Below are 19,390 nucleotides of genomic sequence, written 5' to 3'. Positions count from 1 at the left end.
CTCAAGACAAGGTAACGAGAGACCCTGAAATAAAACAAAATTAATGGTTAAAAAAATTAAATACGAATTTTAAAGCAAAAATCTTGATCTGGTTTGATATTATGTCCCAAAACTTAGGACTTAAGTGTGTTTAACCTGTTTGTTGTATGAATGATGATGTCAAGAAACTAAATTATTAATGAGCAATTAGAAAGAAAATTTGAAGTATTTTCTTATATTAAATTAAAATGCATTCCGGCCTTTAAATAATCGTTCACCACGATTTTTCTTTCAAATTAGAAAAGGATTAAATTATGTTCATAAGCTTTATTTTCTTGACGCCTGATATTATTTATTTATTTACTGTCCAACTATATCCGTTAACTGCATGCTACTATAAACAAGTTTGCAATTGTGTTCAAACTTCAAATGTTGCAATTATAATATTTAGAATAAATACACTGAACACAGATTCTTTTTTGATTCTCTGTTGAAACTTTCAATTTTGGTCAATTTGCTTAAAAATGTCATGATTTGCGCAATGTTTCCGGTGTTGCGCAAAAATATGTTCATTTTGAGGAAACCCCTGAATAAATACACTGAACACAGATTCTTTTTAATAAGCCTTCAGTTGTTTTATTCTCTACTGCAACTTTCAATTTTGGGCAATTGGCTTAAAAATGTCATGTTTTGCGCAATGTTTCCGGTTTTGCTCAAAAATATGTTCATTTTGTGAAAACCCTAGTCATGGTCAAGAGGTCAAAACAGACCACCAAGCTATTTTTTCTTCTGGTATTCTTGTTGGTCTAACCAGGATGTCTCTGATGTTCCATTCTCAAAGGAATTGAGTCATTTTCACAAACTCTGATTTCTTAATCCCTTTATTGTTGTAAATGTAATGTTGTAGACCTTAGAGATTTCAAACTATGAACTCTGATGGATTAAATAATCAAAGTTTGAAATATGAAAGGTTTAAGCCATCTGGTTTTAGAGATACAAGTATTAGAAAATTGAGATTTGTGGCAAAGACTCAATTCCTTTAACTTCTCTCCCTCTCTGGCACTTTGCTGGCGCCTAATTCTTTTCTTTGTATCTTAAAAAATGTTTACTTACTCTGGTAGCCCAGCCGTCTTGACCTCAGATATTGGTAATCATTGGGGTTCAGTGAATTCGAATTTTTTGGTTTGGTCAGGACAAAATGTGGGCCGAGCACAGCGGCTGGGATACAAAACAAATTGAAAAATCTTACTTTTAGAAATATATCTATGAATGTTTTTTATCTTACTTTAAATCCAAAAAGACTTATAATGTTTTGTTGGGCGGGGTGGATAGTGTGTGACACCAGTTCTCGTTAGATCACAGCCAGTAACTGGATTGGTGTCCAGACTGGTGTTCACGGGTTCGATTCCCGTACTGCACACAAACCTGTGGTTTCAAAAACATCTGAAGCCGACATCTGGTTAAGCAGTTTTGACCACCTGACGGATGTAGTAGGACAGAGGGGCGGCTGTCAAAAACTCTCTTAGCGAAAAGGTGCGTGCTTTCTACTCAAGAAGAATGAAGCTTTAAGTGGATTGATCCAAGTGAATGATGATGAAGAGAGGATTGGTGGACAAGCAGGGAGAGTCTATGGTTGCCAGCTATAGGTACCTGGGGGTATCCAATCCGGGATTACATGTTAGGGAGCAATGAGTGTGATGTTTCTTATCAGTATCATATCTGGATTCTTGTCAACCCTCTTCTCAGTATGAATGAAGCATGGATGGATGAATGTGCTGCAAGATTACAACCCCTGGCAGATCATTACAAAAAAAACCTACAACACCAAACTTTCACAATAGAAAAATTCCAAGATTTGATTGTAACAACCCGATCATGTCCTGGGGACAAAAAAATCTCTTTTAAAAAAATAAAAAATATTTTTTTTTATACTAAATTCAATTTTTTTGAATTTTAGCTAACAAAATATATACTGTATATATAGAAATACATTCATTTCAGAACTTTCAAAATGGCAAGCAAATATTTGCTAGGCTCTGTTGGAGGGTTAGTCAGCTATATTGCAGGAAACTATTACATTGGTAAGTTAAGATTGCCTATTGTTATATCAAGTTAAATACGCTTAATAATGTTCTTGTTGATTATCACTGACATTTTTTATTTTGGTTGAAACTTATCTAGAATAAAAGATAAAGCTTGATCATAAAGTAAGAAAGGAAACTTGCGGAACAATAATTTAAAATAGATGTGAAAGGGAAAATGTAGCACACTTTGAGAGGGACGCCACGCTAATTCTGAAAAAAAATTACAGTAGGGCAAAAGAAGTATTAAAATTTTTATAATTACATGTTTAAAATTTGACCGAGTTACTAAGCCTGCTGTTTAAGTTTTTTTGTTGCATGTAGGGAATATAGAACAAAATGCTGAAGGACAAACAAAATACCACCAATACAAAACTTGTTATTAGACTCTGCAACCCCGCTTCCTATAGAGGTTGCTTCACCCCGCATGGAGGCTGCTGGAGTTAACGTTTTGCCATTGATACATGCTGTAGTGAAAGCTCTTCCTCATTCTATGCGAGAAAACTTTATGGCTAAGGTAAATCTACAATATGAGTAGACAACATTTAAAAATGCTTTCTATATCTGAAAATTAAGTCCAACAAATTGAAATTTGGGTTTTTAGTTTCCCGGTAAAATCAGTTAAGTGCGGGTAAACGGCGGGAGTAACTTTTAGTGACCTGGGCCGTGCTGGATTCCCAAGCTAGTTTAAAATAATTTCCGTACTTTGTTTGTTAACGATTTGAAAACTGATGGGTTTTTTTCTGTTTGTTAACAAAATGTTTGGTTAAATTGGCACCTACTATCATTGGAAAAAGAGTAGGGAAGAGCTAAATTATTTTCAAAAATCAGAACCTTATTAACAAAATTAAGGTCTCCGGGCCAAAGGAGGAAAGAATAGTTGACTGGTTTGATGTATTTAATGAAGATCCATACAAAATCGACGAGGTTGTGAAGAATAAGGTCTGGAAGGTGGAATATAAGCTTCAAAATTCTCTTGCATTCAGGTAAAGGAATCAATTTTATTCTAAATATTTTAGAAAAGATTATTGTACTAGTAACCAATTTAATTTTTGAATGCTTTGATTTATGCAGTAAGGCAGAACACTAACGAAAGTTTGTTGTTTGCTTTTTTTTCATTGTACCTAAGTACTTTAGTAAAGAGGGCAGTGCAATGGGTAAGATGCTTGGGATGAGTTTTGATGACGAAGAGTCAGCTTGGAAGGTTATGCAGGGCGTTGAAGCATCTGGACGAATTGCTTCAGCTCAGGTGAATAATTTCAGACAATAGGTGAATTATATTCACTTTTTAATTCTTTTAGATAATAAGCTATTTTATTGCTTGTAATGTAGGCCCTGAAGGATCTGGAAACATGCAGACAGATAAAAGAGCTGATAGCTAAAGAAGGAAAGACAAAAGAAACCATAAGAGCTGCTGGTCCTTGGATCATGAACATGATTGTTGTTAAGCTAGACAATGGTGACATCATGCTGTACTCTCCAGTACAGGTAATTCTTTATGGCGTTATCCTTGGATATATTGGATGGACAGGAGCGTGACTGTTGGTGAAATTTCTTAGGTGACATTGATATTGATAAATCGTTCGTTGAGGAGGGACTTTACCAGCATTATCTGTTCTCAAAATCGTTGAGTTCCAAAAATATTTTTTTTAATCATGACTGATAGTTGATCGTTTTATCTGATGTTTTATAATAATGATTGATAAAAATAGTTAATTAGTGTAGGGTTAAGGTGAAAGGTGTAGAGACGGATTTATAGGACTTATCGTGTAGTTTTCAGGCCGGAATTTTCCTTGTAAGATGTACAAGATTTGGTGATATCATGATGTAAGAGAATGACAAATCTTTTAAATTCTAGCTTAACCTTTCAATTCTAAAATAAAAACTGCTCGACTATTGACTACTGTGATTCCTTATATTGCCTGAAATAAAACTGAGCTCAAAGTTCTGGTCTCAAATAAACAAGTTAAAAGCATAGAAGATATTTTATTTATCTTTGAAACTGACACAATATAAATCCTTAAAAAATAAGTACTAGGGAGAACATACATGAATACGAGCCTTCAAAGTAAAAGAATCAATCTAAAAGAACTAAACTAAACTTGGAAATAGAAAAGGGGAGCAAAAGCAAAAGTAATAAAGAAAACTTCAAAACCTGAATAGGCGGAATCACACGCAGTTTCACTCTGGAGAAATTTCTGTTCTGAACTCAGGCTTGGGGAGAAATCAAGCCCCTTTTTACACTCCCAAGGGAGCAGGAACTGCGCGCGATAATTAGGCTATTCAGATTTTGATTGGTTATTGATATTTATAATGATACATAATTGGGTAGTAAGGGTTCCTATTGGTGGGGATAAAAGAGTAGGGTGACTTTTTGATTATCTTAATTATAATAATTGCATTGCATGAGATCTGATTGGCTCTAATAGAGAACAGGGGTTCAAAGAGAGGGGGACAAATTTCACCATGGAGTAATTATAACTCATTTAGTTCTAGAACTTTCGGTTTAAAACAACATAATACGGGTAAAAACAGACGCTCCATAATTATGAAAAGAAGGGGACGTATCTCCCCCTACAGTAATTATGAAGAATTAAATTCATTCAGGAATTTGTTAGAAAATATGGATACATACAATGATGTGGGGAGGGGAGGGGGTAGTTAACTGCAGAGAGGGGATCAAATGGGTAGGGAGGGGTGTCGTATATTATTTTAGGGGGACAAGGGGATTGCGAGAGAAGGGCTGTAAAAGGGAGGGGGGAAGATCGGTGAAAGTAACTCACGGAACAACTTATGATGCAGTGCAGATACAAGTTTTTGACCTTAGAAATAGTTTTTGTCATTGATTATGGCAACCGAATTTTAGCACCTTTTTTTAAACAATAACAAAATAGCCCTATTCATGCTATTTTCAAAACGTGGTGTGCAAGTTTTTTGCTTTATAAATAGTAAATATACTAGAGATAATAAGAATTTTGGTTTTTCAATTCTGCCTAATTCTGAACGAAATAGTTCATATCTCTGGTAATTTCAAAATCAGAAAAATGGCAAACAACATTTTAGAAATAGCAGGACTAGGGCTATTTGTGATAATTTTGTCATAAACAAATATTGCTAAAATTGGGTGTCTATTTCTTAGGTCAAAAACGACTTTGAAGTCTTCAATCAGTTGATTTTATTCCGATTTATTTAGAATAACACTGTAAATCAAATTCAAAACTCGACAATTTATATGATTTCTTTAATACAGGAGGTTTAAATATTTAACATCTTGACCATTCAATAATGTGTTTTCAATCAATTAAAGTTTGTTCGTTAATGTCCGTTAATTAATTATCATTTCAATACTTTTACAAACGCATTTTTATGAGTTTGGTAATTGTTGGCAATGATGGAGAGGGCATCATTAATTGCATGGAAATTCCATGTGTTCCATGTTAAAACGACAATTTTCCATATACGCCCAGTTATATATATAGTCTGTATAGCTTAGCATGTCCGATTTAAAACATAACACATTAAACCTTTTCTGTGACTCCTCGAAATTGAATTTTATAATAATATTTTAAAATTGGATTTTTGCAAGGTTATCAAAATGAAAGTTTTTTTTTGAGAATACAACTCATAGCATCTATATATATACTTTGCAAGGTTATATTTATATATATACTTTGCGTGTCTGTCTGGGTGTCTGTTTGTTATGGTGTGTGTCTGTTTGTTATGGTGTCTGTTTGTTATGGTGTCTGTTTGTTATGGTGTGTGTTTGTTATGGTGTNTGCATTGTCATGTTGACATTTTTAAGATTTAAATTTTTAATTGAAGCGCGAACAAACAATCAACAATGAAAAGGTAAGAACGTGGGGGGGGTGAACTTTATTAAACTGTCAGGGGGGCAGGTGGTGGATATCCCAGAAAGTTGACCTGCCCCTTTTAAAATCTTTAAAATGAGGCTCCGGGGCACAGTGTAGAGAAAGTGGACATTGATCTGATTAAATTGACAAAAAGAGGCCTTTGCTTACATTTTGCAGCGAAATTACAAATTATATGAGAAAAAAAACATTTAAACAAAAACTATTATTTTCATAAAACTTAACATTTCTATTTTATATATTTGCTAAATTTTTCCCTTTTTTCATATGTTTTAAATAAGACAAAGCATAAAGGGTATTATTGTAAATTAGACATGTCATTTCAAATGGAGGCTTATTTAAAATTATTGACGAAACTTAGCAACAACAACAAAAATTACAACTAAAAACTATTACGCTGATGTGCTAATTAAAAATATTTAAAATTTAACACAAATGCACGCACCTTGTAAACCAGCCACCACATTAACCATAAAATGTTGACCTGATATTGAATTATGATTTTGTGTATCACTGTATATACCCCAAGTGAAAAATTTTAAATTTCTACTACAGTCGAGGAAAATAAAAACTGGATATAAGTTATTGATCAAAGAGAAACCACGTTATTTATGAAGCATTAAAAATTAGTTCTATAACAGGTTAGAGAGGAAACACTAGGACCCTGGTTAGACTCACTCGGAACTGTGAAATGGATTGTCCTAGGTATTTTTTTTGTTTATTTTATCCGAAATTATGATCATACCTCTCCAGACTAACAGATTACATAAGAAAAAAATGGTGTAAAAAATAAGAAGAAAATTGTTTTACATTTGTCACCATGACTTTCTGACAGCAAATCGTTTGTAAAATAAAGCTTTAATAATATTTATACTTAAATGAAATTTATATCAAAAGAAAAATATATATTTAGAATATTGATAAAAAAAATGATAACATCAATCACCTTGAAAAGTATTCAATCCCGTTTTTGTCAGTTAATTTTGATTTCCATGAAAATATGATGGTTCAAAATATGTGAATCCCAGTTTCACAAAAGCAAACCCTTGTACAATGCGTTAAATATTTTCACAATTGCATTTAATTTTCTCAGTCACTTTAATTTAACTATTCTAGGATCCAGTGCACACACTTTGCAAGTACAAGATGTCATGAAGAGGTATATTCTATTCATTGATAATGGATTTAAATTTTTCTTTTTTACTTATGCAGTTGACATTAGTTCCAAAACTAACACTTGGCCCATTTCTAACACATCTAAAACTACCATTATGTATATATAAATTTGGCTTGTATGTCTGTTTGTTTGTATCCAATAAACGTCAAAACTTTCTATTATTAAATTTCTTTTTCTATTAAAACAACTTTGTTATTTAAACTGTAAATTTTATTTTCAATGTCACTAAAAATTGTCTTGGATTTTTGTTTTATCTCTTTTATTTTTTAATGGATTTGAAACAGAAAAGCCTAAATACTCTCCAATTCATTTCTGAAGAAAAAAATATTTTTGAAAAAGCCAATATTTCGCAGACTTTTAATTCTAATGCCAATAAATTGTTGGCATTTTGATAATTAAGTTATATCAACTTAAACAGTTAAAACAAAAAAACTTAGGTTTGTGGAAATCAATGCTATTCCCCCTTGTTTTACTCACCTTGTATATATAATTAAGATTTCCTGATGCCACTCTTGTGGGTTCTAAGGATGCATGGCTAAAGTTAAAAACTGTGAAGAATATGAATAAAGAAAATCTGGACTTTGACTACACAAAGGAGAATGACCTTGATAGATTAAATAAACTTCTGTCCGAGGAAGGTATATGAGTTAATCATCAAATTATCATAAGACTTTTAGTTGTCCAAACTTAAGGTTAGGGACAATTTTTTTTACTACTTTAAATTTATTCTGTTTTTCTCTCAAATGTATTGCTGTTAATATGTTGTCATGTTTAGGTGTTAAATTCCACTACATCAATGGCGACTGTGCTACATCAGCTTTGGTTGTTGTTGCACATAAAACTGCACTAGGAAAATAGTATTGGTTACGTGTAAAATGTTTTTTTTTCAAAATCAGAAATATAGTTTTGCCTTAATTTTTAAAACTAAAATTTTATAGTTTTTTTCAACATCAAACCCATTAAATACTTTTTAAAAACATTAAAGCTAAAATGTAAAACATTCTTAAGCATTGACCATTAATATTTATTTTCAGAGGTTGACTTGGTGTACTCACTCGAGTAAGTTTATTCAGCTCTTCAAAGTAGATTATTATTACAGCTTAGTATTTATTATGGATTTATCATGTTTGCATTTTCAATCAGGTTGAAAATTTCTGCATGTTTGGTTTCGTTTTTTACACTTTTAGTATTTTAGTGATGGGGGAATTTTTGCATATCCAAAGAAGAGGCTTGACGAGTACACTGATGACAGTTACTTTGTAAGGTAAGTCTTAAATTTCTATTAAGAAGGTAGGGTCAAGGTTCCTAGCTTCATTTGCACCATATTTTTCTTTTATGCATAGGTAAGCCACCAAGGCACAGTGTGGAGAAAGAGGGGATTGATCTGATTAAATTGAGAAAAGGGGCCTGCATTTTGCAGCGAAATTACAAATTATATGAGAAAAAAAACATTTAAACAAAAACTATTATTTTCATAAAACTTAACATTTCTATTTTATATATTTGCTAAATTTTTCCCTTTTTTCATATGTTTTAAGTTTCAAAACCTGTGAAGAGATTCAGAGAGAAACTAAAGTGAAATATATCTTATAAAGTGTAAATCCCCTGAAATTNGTACGGATTGTACGGATTTTTTTTTCGAAAATTGTACGGATTGTACGGATTTTTTTTCGAAAATTGTACAGATTTCTTCTGAAAATGTACGGATTTTTGTACGGATGTTTTCAAAAAAAATTTGGCAACCCTGTATATGATTTCCATTATTTTTTTTAAAAGATAATCTTATAAATAAGAATTATCTTATTTGTTAAACATTTTTAAACTTGATTACTCATTTTTGAATAAGCCTAGGTCCAAACCCCCTTATACGAGTCCACACTGTGCAGGGGGAGTGCAGAAGTCCTCAATTTGTTGTCAGCACCACCCAAACGAATTTAGCAGTATGTGCAGTTGCGCACTCCTCAATTTGTAATCCACCACCACTTCAATTTGTAATTACAGCAAAAAAAATTCTGAGATGTCAAATTAATACCTTTTCAATACTATTTTGAACATCTGTCAATTGGCATGTCTTTTGGTTCAAAAAAACTTAAAATTTTTTTCAGATTGGCTTGGTCAACAAAAACTGAGAAATAAGCCATTTGTGCTGAATCTTAGATCCACGGTTAAGATTTAATGACTGCATTTAATAATTGAAGTTAATATACTAAAAGGTGCCAGTTCAATAAAAAAATTAGCTCACCCCGTTTAGATTTTGGTCAGTAAATACTTGGGTTTAACATCTATAACTAAACTACATATATGTATAGAAGGTACGGAAAATTTAGAAAAATGGGAAAGTAGAGGTCAATATTGTCTTAATTCTAAGAAAAAAGCAAACTTTTTTTTATTACAAATTGAGGTGGTGATAATTACTAATTGGGGGGCGCGTATGCCGCAAAGCACGTTTGGTTGGCTGATAACTTCTTCACTCCCCCCTTGAGCCACTGCATTCTGAACTTCCCTGAAATCTTTTTTTTAAATATCTGTTTTTTTGTTTCTAACTTTTTTAACAAATTCTTTCGAGTGAAATTTTTTTGAACCCCAGTCCTTTTTTTAGCATATATCTTTGTTGGATAAGGGTATATAGATAAACATCGTAAACAAATAAATAAATTTCAAAGTTACAATATCTTTATAATAACAAAAGACATTCTTATATATGTTCCCTCTGGCTGGCGAAATGGCTGTACCGAATTTTATTGTATGCACTCATGGGTAACCTGGGGGTAACGTAGGCTATAAAATAGTTTTTTTTTTAGTTTTCTTCAAATTTTTTTTCAGTGGCATCGCAGGGCCTTTCAGCTAGTAAATCATATATCTGTACATCTGTCGATTTTACACTCTTTGTTTTTATTATTCTTTATTGTGGAAAAAAAAATACATAAATATGACATAATTTAGATTGTTTAAATGGGGACTTGCAAGTAGCCCGAATTCCCCCAACAATGCTCTTCCACCGTATAGGTAAATATAAAATAAGCTACAGTCTAGAAACAGGATAACTAAAAAAGTGAGACAATAACTTTCAAGCTTTTTACCTCGAATTATTATTACGTTTAAAAGAATTGGTAAACTCCTATTCCTTTCGTTTTAAAGGGGGAAAATTTTTAAACAATTTTCAAATATTCATTTGCAGATTTGTACAAATTAAAAAAATATATTTTGACAACAGAACCTTTTGAAGTTTGAGCAAAAGATGTTCTGTTTTGATCTTCTGATTTTGAAACATTTTTTTAAAGTCTTTCAGACATTAGAAAAATCTTGCACGGGAATTCAGATTTTATAAGTATTGAGCATTTTGGTTTCCCTAGAAAACCCGCAAAACAACAACAAACTGGGTTTTGTGATTTACAGAATTGTTCAACTTTAAGTGCCTAAAGCAAACTGCTGACTTCTATCTCATTGGACTATGTTTTAAATCCTCTTCAAAATTATTATTTTTGCAAAACTATTTATTTTTGCCAATAATTACTATTTAGCAATAAAAGGTTAAAATTACATTTCTGTAGTTTCTATTATTTTGATTATTTATCAGTTTTAGTATTTATAAAGATTTTTTTTTTAGATTTTGGATGATGGACCCGACGAATCCTTTCAGGTATTATTTTCTGCTTATGAGCATTTGAAAAATGTTTGTTTTGATATCTTTCCAGATCTCTTAAAATCAAAATTTATCTAGTTCTTGTGGCTTGACTCTACCTAAAAAAGATGGAAGCTCCTGCACCGATATGGCAAATTCACTCAGGAACATAAAAAAATATTTTATTCAGCTTTTTGATATTTAGATGTTTCAGAAGACCGGTATTTCCGCCAGGAAATAATTAAGTATTTTTATTTTAATGGCACTCGTCAACAAAATGAAATATTTTTTTAACCCTAGAACAATGTTAGCTGATGACTTTGACCAAGCAGTTGGTGTTCATATCAATTGCCTAACAAGGTAAAAGTTGGCAATGCAATTTTTTTAAGGTTGTGATTATCCAAATATTGAAGACAAATGAAGAGATATACCAATACCACTTACAGCGAACCATTGTTAATTTACAAAACAATCGATGCGGACAGCACATATTTCTGATATATTTCAAGAAAAATAATGTTGAAAATTATGCGTGCATTGTTCAGGGAAGAATTCCGTAAGGCCATAGATCTAAACTGGAGATGGTTGGATGGGAAATCTCTGTTGAAGAATGAAATAAAGAATGTTGACAAATAATTTAGTTTTTATCAATGTCAAAGCCCAGTTAAAATAGAAACCAATTTAGTTTAAGATTTAAAATAAACGTGTTTGTTCTATCTCAAAAAATTGTAACTATTAATCCTTTGCATGGTTTTCTTTAATATTTATTCTCTTTTAAGCTATTCTTGTTCTAGCTGTGTTAATAGGATTTGAAAAACATACTAAATGTCGATATATAGAAGTATAGAAATCTGAACAAATCTTTAATTAGAGTTAACATGTGATTAAAAATCTAGAGTAAATTCATTTGTTGCAGAAACCGCATCTTTCAAATACTAGATACATGATGATAAAAAAACGATTTAAAAAAAACTATTTTTTATATTTCGTATTTTGCAATCCTTTTCCTGCATGGAATTTTCAATTCGCTATAGCAGATCATCCATGAGCCCCGCGAACCGACCTCCGGAGCCTCATGATTCGCAGAATGGCCTCCTAGCCAAACAAAATCGTTTTCGAGTCTCTTGTAACTTCCGCCATGCTAACCAACTTGACTCCACGTCTAGCAATCCCATATCAAATAGTTGGCTTTTACATCCACCAAAAGCCTTTATTTTTAGAAAAATCAACATGGACATGAAAAATTTGTATTAAAAAGTCTACTTTCAATGAAATTATAGACTTCATATTTTGTTGTTCTAAATTTCACGAATTCCTAAACTTGGCATAACTATTGCAGCTTTATATATAAATAAACAAATTTTATATCATTACACAGGTGCATCATGTACAAATCTAACTAGACTACCACCAATTCACAAAACATGGTTTTTGTGAAATGCTTGAAAAATGAAATGCAATAAAAGCACAAATCTAAGTATATATCTAATATAACTATTATTGTGAATTGTGAATTGGTGGTATTGTACATAATACACAAGTGAAATCTATGTATAAATTTGGCTTGTCTGTTTGTTTGTTTGTATCCAATAAACGTCAAAACGGCTGAACCGATCGGGCCCAAATTCTTTGTGAGACCTCACGTGACCCCAGGGAAGGTTTATGAATGATCAAAATTTTAAAAATTTATGTTTTAAAAGTTTTTTATTTTTGAAAAATTTTGAAAATGCGCAAAAAAATATTATGAAATCCGCAAACTATTTTTGTTTTTGTTTTATACTGAACAAAGAGAAGATGTTCAGAGATAAAGCCACAATTAAAAGTTGAAATAGAAGATGGGCGCGAAGCGCCCTAAAAGTCTAGAAAGAAGGGCGCCCTGAATTTCTAGTGTTATTAAATTTGCCTTTCTTTGTATAAAACTGAACGTGAAGACAGAGTTGGTAAATCTGTAAATGTACATGCCTTATCTGAGAATTTAATTGTCTGTTAACAGCTTATGATGCAATTTCCAATTGATTATAAATCTACATTCGTAGTCATCCTTAGAATTAAAATTCATCATCGGCTTGTAGACGGGTGAATACTATACATATACATCCTAGCTCTATTTTGAATTAAGAAACTAGTTCAGGAACAAAAGACTCTGGCAGAGAAACTTTAGGATAGTCACTAACACTCTATTTCAAAAGTACCTAAAATGATCATCCTAGGTTGATGCAGTATTAGTAAGGGAATAGGATTATTTAATGTTTAAAACACTATTAACAATATGGACATAAAACTAAATTCCAAAGAAAAACTATTTTCGACCATTGGCGGAAGTAAATATTTTTGTATGTACATTTATTTTTAGTTTCTACTTCTAAAGCCTCAGCAAATCCAATCTCAACACAATAAATATTCTGATTTAAATTTCAGAACGACATTATCATTTCGCTCGTTACAATCTTTTAACGAGAAAAAGATCTAATCACTAAATTTTATTTTGCTATAATTACATGGGAAGAAAGTTCCAAACCGTGCGAATTGCCAAATTGTGACACTGAGTGTCGCAATTGGGCACAAAAACTATGAACATCGTTTTAGTAACTCTTCCTGTGCCGAATATAAATATCAATTTATGAAACTAATTCCAACATCATATTATTATTATAAATTTATTCCGTACACAAAGGTAAAATGGTACAAAACGATAAGACAAAACCAGAATAAGTCAGCTAAATCAATTAGTTTCTAGTCTGAACAAAAAGAGTTAATCATGGCCGGTTGCGATCTCATTATCAGCAAAATTGTAAAGAACAAAATTATCATCTTCAACTTTGAGTATTTCATGAAGAACGGGTAATTTCAATTCTTGGTTTAAAGGAATCTGATTGTATCATATTTTGTTTCACACTAAACTTGTTCAGTTTTCTAGATGGGTTATTATTCCTAAAAAGTTTTATAACCATAAGAGAAAATAATTTTTCAAATTTAGTTTAAGAATATGCTATGCACCCAGATTGCCTTCGATCCACGCATGACTTCATATATTTATTGCATATTCCTTAACAAAATCGCACACCATAATGCACATTTTTTCTAAAACATAATTTTTTTCTAGTATTGTAAAACTTATTTAAAGTTAAAACTGCGTCGGGTTTTGAAATGACAAAAACTACAAATGGACGAAATCATTTATAGAACATTAACTAATGATAAAGTCGATGGTAATATTTATTCTGAAATACGTTTATTATTATTTAGAATAACTAACTAATTAAAACTAATATACATAAAAAACGACTAGATGGTATGGCATTTAAAGAAATACTTGCATTTTCCTATTTACAATTTATCTTTATATATATTAATGTTTACACATTTAGGATTTTATCAACGGTTCAGTGTTCAGGAGCACATAAGTTGAATATGGAAATTTGATAATATTAAAAACAAACCTTTTTCTTGTCATGTGTTTAAAGTGCTTAACAAGAACTTTGTCTCTGCAGTTTAAACTTTAAATCCATTAAAATTAGCCGAAATTGTTTGAATTTTCAGATAACATTTTGGAAGATACAGTAGTACTTTTTTAATCTTGTGTTGTCAATCGTAATTTAATTTTAAGAGATCGGAGACGGGTTCTGATGACTATAGTGGTTTATATTTTTATTTTATTTTTAGTAAAACTGATAGTTTTAAGATAATTTTTGAAAGGTAATCCATCTCATGGATTAGTTGTTTTTGTACTAAAAGAAGAGGCATTTATAATTGAGTATTATAAAAAAGGAAAAACGAGAATAGTTTGTACACATATAAATCAATACAAAGAATAAAAGTGCGTCAACGTTAAATGGAAAACAATCTCAACATTATGAAGGTGGTATGTTAGTGTTAGTTTTGATGCTACGATTATACATTTGGGGTAGTTTTTAAAAATTGAGATTTGTTGACTTTCAGAGCATAGTTTTTGTTTGACAAGCGAAATATTACGAAACAAACGAATTTTTTTGTGAACGATGGATGCTATCATCCTAAACAATTAAAGATTTGTTTATTGAAAACATTTTTGAAAATAAATAAACTAAATAATTAACAATTTAGCTTAACAAGCAATTTTATTCATCGAAAAATCAGTTTTTGCTCAACGAACAATTTTATTGATCGAACCGTTAGTTAAAAAACGAATGATGATTCATATTTTTACTGAACGACTAAGATACGAAATATGTCGTTGACGAACAAATTGAAAAAAAGTCGAACGCGCACACCTCTATTTCAAAGAGGCTTAAGCTTATTTGTTGTGCTCAAGTTAAAATACCCACATACAAATATGTTAGAATAGATCTTCATCACTGGATCCTCTGACCGAAATAATATTTGTTAAATGATCAGGAACTATCATATCTGATTCTTCATCTGAGACATCATACCAGGCTTTTTCAGTCTTGATACCTCTCCTATACACAATCACGATTAGGACCATAATCTTTTATGAAAGGTAAATGAAATTTTGCCCCTTTTTGTAATAAATAAAATAAAATAAATCTCTGGACAGCTTAACTGCGCAATCAGGTCTAATTTCTTGTTAAGTACAGAATAAAGAGGCTTACGGATAAATTAACAATTAAAGATAATACAAAATACAAATGCTAAAGAATGGGGCAAACATGATCTGGAAGGCTAGATTATTTTAAATATTTACCTTGCATTGCTGGGTTTTACAGGAAAATTATTATTTTGCTCTCCATCTCTATTTTTGGTAGTGACATTGTCGGCTGCTGATATTACAATAGTGGTATGATTGCCAACCTCGCTTATTCTACTCACGCTTGGTCCTTCGCCATTGAACACATCCAGTCCATTCTCCCCAATTCGTTTCTTAGGAGCTAAAACATTCTCAGATTCAGAAGGAGAACCCTGCGAAGAATGATCGGAGGAGCTAGAAAATGATTTTCGAACAGGAAGGTTAGACGAGTCGGGACGGGAGGTTGCAATGATCCCGGAATCGTCCGATTTTGCCATATTGAAATCAGGACGAATGTAGCCGGAGTAGAGAGATTTACGAGAACCCGGAGACAAGGATTTAGTAACATGTGAATCAAGTTCATCTGCCGGGACTATAAGAGTGTCTGAGCCCTGAAATCCTTGTCCTACCTCTATTCTTGTCACAGAATCTTGGATCCCGGGCCTGGAAACCCCGGATTCAAAATTCCTTGGCTCATCTTGAGAATCCAAATCATCCATTGATTTCTTTAATGAAATATCCATACCCCTTATTGGGATTGTATCGACCTCTGTATGATCATGTTCAATTTTAGGCATCTTTTTCTTTCCCGCCCATTTTGAAATTGCAAGTTTTTTCAGAAATCCTTTCTTCCGATTACTAAGAATGGAATCAGGACGTTCTAGTTCTGGAGATGGTTCGGTGTCGTAATCACAAAATATTTCTTCTTCTCCATTTTCTGGTCTACTGTCAGAATCCTCGTTTTCCTTTCTGACACACGTTAGAAGGTCAGGTGACGGCATAAGCCCGTTTTTTGGTCCCGAGAACTGGTTTGGAGACCCAGTTGATCCATTTAATCTCATGTTTGACTTTGCAGCAGAATGACCAGACTTTACAGTCATATCTTCAGTTTGTTCTACTTTCAGTTGGTCTTGTAACCAGTTTTTATTATTGTTACTCTCCAAATTTTGAGAATAACTTGTCTGTGAAATAGACTTAGAAGATCCCAAACCTCGAGGACGTCTTGTTGTTGGCTTTCCCGTCTGAGCTAAAATTCTGTCTCCTTGGGATTTAGCATTAAGTTCTCTTGGCTGGCTTTTTATACTCTGAGAGTTACTCAAGAGAGATTTGTCTGTTCTACTATGTATAGAAAAATCCCCTATAGGACTCCAACTAAAGGATTTTTTAAACTCTTCCTCTTCACTTGAGTCTGGTTCTATAACTTCTATAACTGAGGCAGACCCTGTATCTGAGGTTAACGCCAACTCCTGAAGGCGTTTCTTAAGATGATCCCGGCTCTGTCGCTTATCTTCTTTCGTTCCCCCATTGGAACTAGACGATTTTACTAATTCTGCCGCTGTTAATTTGGCAGTTTGGTAATCAAGACCAAGTGTCATTTGGATAAAGTCCTGCTGAACGTTATAATCATCTCTACCTGCAGTACTTCCATCAGTCGGAATACCTATAGCACTGTATATTGGAGATCCTAGAGAACTATACACCGTCTCTACTAGGGAGGTTTCAGACTTAGTCTTGTTGTTGCTGGGGCGTGTTGGAGTATGTTGGGGAGAAGGGGTTGCAAGCTTACTGCGCTGGTTCCTCATATCTGAGAAAGAAAAATTTGGAAAGCATATCTAATTAAAAAGAAATTATATTATTCAGTTAAATAAATTACTAAATTTTACTTGTTGGCGTTTTCATTGCTTCGTAGAAGTCTAAATCTTCAGATATGTCCTCTAAATCCTGGCTTTCTTCCCCATTATTCTCTTGTTCTTCTTCTTGTTCTTCTTCTTCTTCTTCGGAGCCCAAGGATGGCTCTGAAGAAAGATTTGATGCTGGAACTAAAAGGCTTCCACTGGAGGCCCTAATTTCTTCCAGTCTGTCCCTGAATAAATAATCGTTGATTTTAATGCACCACTTCTTCTTCTCAAACACTTTATTAAACAAACAGAAACTTATACATTTATAAAATTATACAGTGGCTTGTTCCCCTCTATATTTTCAGATAAGATAACAATTGATTATTAGATATTCCATGAAAGAAGAACGAGAGATAAAACTTTTAAGAAATCAGCAAAAAATATGGATTTATGAATTTACAAAGTGGCTTGATCGCCCTATATAATTTTAGCTAAGCTAGCTAGCTAACTTGATGATTAGATATCAAATGAAAGAAAAACGAGAGAAAAAACTTTAAGAAATCAGCAAAAATTATAGATATAAATGCATAAATGCTTGGAGCTAAAATGCATAAGATTAAAATGCAGCACATCATGTTTGTAATGAAAAGTTCATTACATCCTCTAGTTTCTTTCTTTTTAGTATTCTAAAGTTATTAATATAGGCTGTTCAGCTAAAACCTGAAAAGCAATTTTTCCTTAAAAATAAGAAAAAATAGTCGTATTAACAATTTTGCCCACCCCAAAAAAATTCCTGTATCCGCCCCTGAATGTATGCAATATATAAACAATGCATTAGTTACAGATTCCATGGTAAAGTAGTATCCTCTGCCTCCGATAGATAAATTGATATTGAAATATCTGAATTTGTATACAATGGAACATTAGTCTTCCTGGAAGGTGATAATTAAAGGAGTTTTCAGTGAAAATGCCCCTTTTTTGTTACATCTTTTTAAAATTCGGTTAAATGGATGTATAAAAGTACAACGACACTAAACATGATAAGGTTACAGTTTTGAAAATAGGTTAGATAATTTGTAATATATGAGTCCTTGAGCCTTCTTATACGCATACTATATATTAGTAGAACCTGTATTAGGTAAATTCATCTGTCACTTTTGATAGGTTGGTAGACCGCTACTGTCTATTATATTATCTATAGTTCTTATTGTTAATTAAATTTGGTCCATGGTTTCCGAAACATATGTATATTGCTTAATTCCGGGTAAACGTATGCATACTGGTCATTTCCGGATAAACATATATTGTTTCCTTTATACATATACCGAAGTACCACATCTGTTTAAAGATTATGTAATTATGAAGATATATGTTCAGCTTCTTCAATTTGAATTCAATCGCTTTCTAACCTATTATTTAATAATCTTTAAACTGACTAAGGTTTTTTTCATAGAATAAATAATAAAGACTGCTAGTTAAATCTAATACGCCCAGCCACACTAGGACCGGCACGGCGTGATATATTTTGTCAACATGTATCATGGCTGCCATGGAACACCTCTTGTTTTAACTATTGAGATTGAAATAAATTGTTTTATTAAAATATGATCAACCCCGTTGTAGAAAAAATCGCATATTCAAGCCTTTCATTTATCTCTGTACTCTCAGCTTATCTCTAACTTTTCATTCAAAACGCATTTACTTATAAATACACCATCAGGTTGCAAAGATATAGGAATTAGAAAATTTAAGTTTCTGGCAAACACTCAATTCCTTTAAGTATAATATGTCGAAAGGTGATCAAGCCACAGCTTGTTGGGACAAGTGAGGACCTGTTATATCTAATTTTTAAAGATTTTCATATTTAAGTAAAAATTTAACAACTTTCAGAAAAAGCTGCATTAGTATTTGTAGATTGCAAAAGCATAAACAAGTTGTAGGTACGATATATTCAATAAATTCACAAAAAGTTGTTGAATTCTTTAAAAATATTGGGTGTAAATCAATCCATGAAATACACCATTTCTATATCCGGAAACTGGACCGGAAGTCAACAGTTTGTGCAAAAAGGCACTAATCTACAATAAGGGTTTCCAGCGAAATGGGGAAATCGTCGAAAATGTCGCATTTATCGCATTTCGTTCTTTGAAAAAAAAATAATAAAGCTTCTAATGCTGAGCTCTCAGAGTATAGATTTTTTTTGTGAGATTAATTGTTGCAGCTACAACACTAAAAATATCATGAGCCCTGCGAAATGACCTCCTGAAACGCAAAATCACCTCGAGGCCCCGCAAAACCGTCTCCGTTCCTTTTGCTT

At 32.3% G+C, this 19,390-nt stretch overlaps 2 protein-coding genes across 2 annotated transcripts; one reads left to right on the top strand and one right to left on the bottom strand.

The window, feature by feature from the left end:
- Positions 1-1,956: 1,956 nt before the first annotated feature.
- Positions 1,957-11,472, top strand: LOC111713869 (uncharacterized). The gene is made up of 16 exons (XM_023488841.1): positions 1,957-2,060; positions 2,447-2,577; positions 2,913-3,046; positions 3,198-3,309; positions 3,393-3,548; positions 6,571-6,634; positions 7,046-7,088; positions 7,602-7,744; positions 7,882-7,956; positions 8,141-8,165; positions 8,302-8,370; positions 10,050-10,112; positions 10,714-10,746; positions 10,828-10,893; positions 11,029-11,088; positions 11,274-11,472. The coding sequence occupies exons 1-16, from the start codon at positions 1,991-1,993 to the stop codon at positions 11,362-11,364; spliced, it is 1,335 nt and encodes a 444-aa protein (XP_023344609.1). The 5' UTR covers positions 1,957-1,990; the 3' UTR covers positions 11,365-11,472.
- Positions 11,473-14,016: 2,544 nt separating this feature from the next.
- LOC111713928 (uncharacterized) lies at positions 14,017-17,400 on the bottom strand. The gene is made up of 3 exons (XM_023488918.1): positions 17,119-17,400; positions 15,413-17,039; positions 14,017-15,167 (listed from the first exon to the last, which is right to left on the bottom strand). The coding sequence occupies exons 1-3, from the start codon at positions 17,132-17,134 to the stop codon at positions 15,044-15,046; spliced, it is 1,767 nt and encodes a 588-aa protein (XP_023344686.1). The 5' UTR covers positions 17,135-17,400; the 3' UTR covers positions 14,017-15,043.
- Between the last annotated feature and the right edge of the window lie 1,990 nt (positions 17,401-19,390).

The sequence above is a fragment of the Eurytemora carolleeae genome, unplaced genomic scaffold (assembly GCF_000591075.1).
Source record: "Eurytemora carolleeae unplaced genomic scaffold, Eaff_2.0 scaffold3, whole genome shotgun sequence".
Classification (NCBI taxonomy): Eukaryota; Metazoa; Arthropoda; class Copepoda; order Calanoida; family Temoridae; genus Eurytemora; species Eurytemora carolleeae.
The sequence above is the reverse complement of the archived record's forward strand: the minus strand, read 5'-3'. Positions and strand labels throughout refer to the sequence as shown.

Coding starts and splice junctions, on each gene's coding strand:
- LOC111713869 (XM_023488841.1), top strand. CDS start 1,991: ATGGCAAGCAAATATTTGCTAGGCTCTGTTGGAGGGTTAGTCAGCTAT. Junction 6,635..7,045: donor TGTGAAATGGATTGTCCTAG/GTATTTTTTTTG, acceptor TAACTATTCTAG/GATCCAGTGCACACACTTTG. Junction 10,747..10,827: donor GACCCGACGAATCCTTTCAG/GTATTATTTTCT, acceptor AAATTTATCTAG/TTCTTGTGGCTTGACTCTAC.
- LOC111713928 (XM_023488918.1), bottom strand. Junction 15,168..15,412: donor GTAAAACCCAGCAATGCAAG/GTAAATATTTAA, acceptor GATTGTGTATAG/GAGAGGTATCAAGACTGAAA.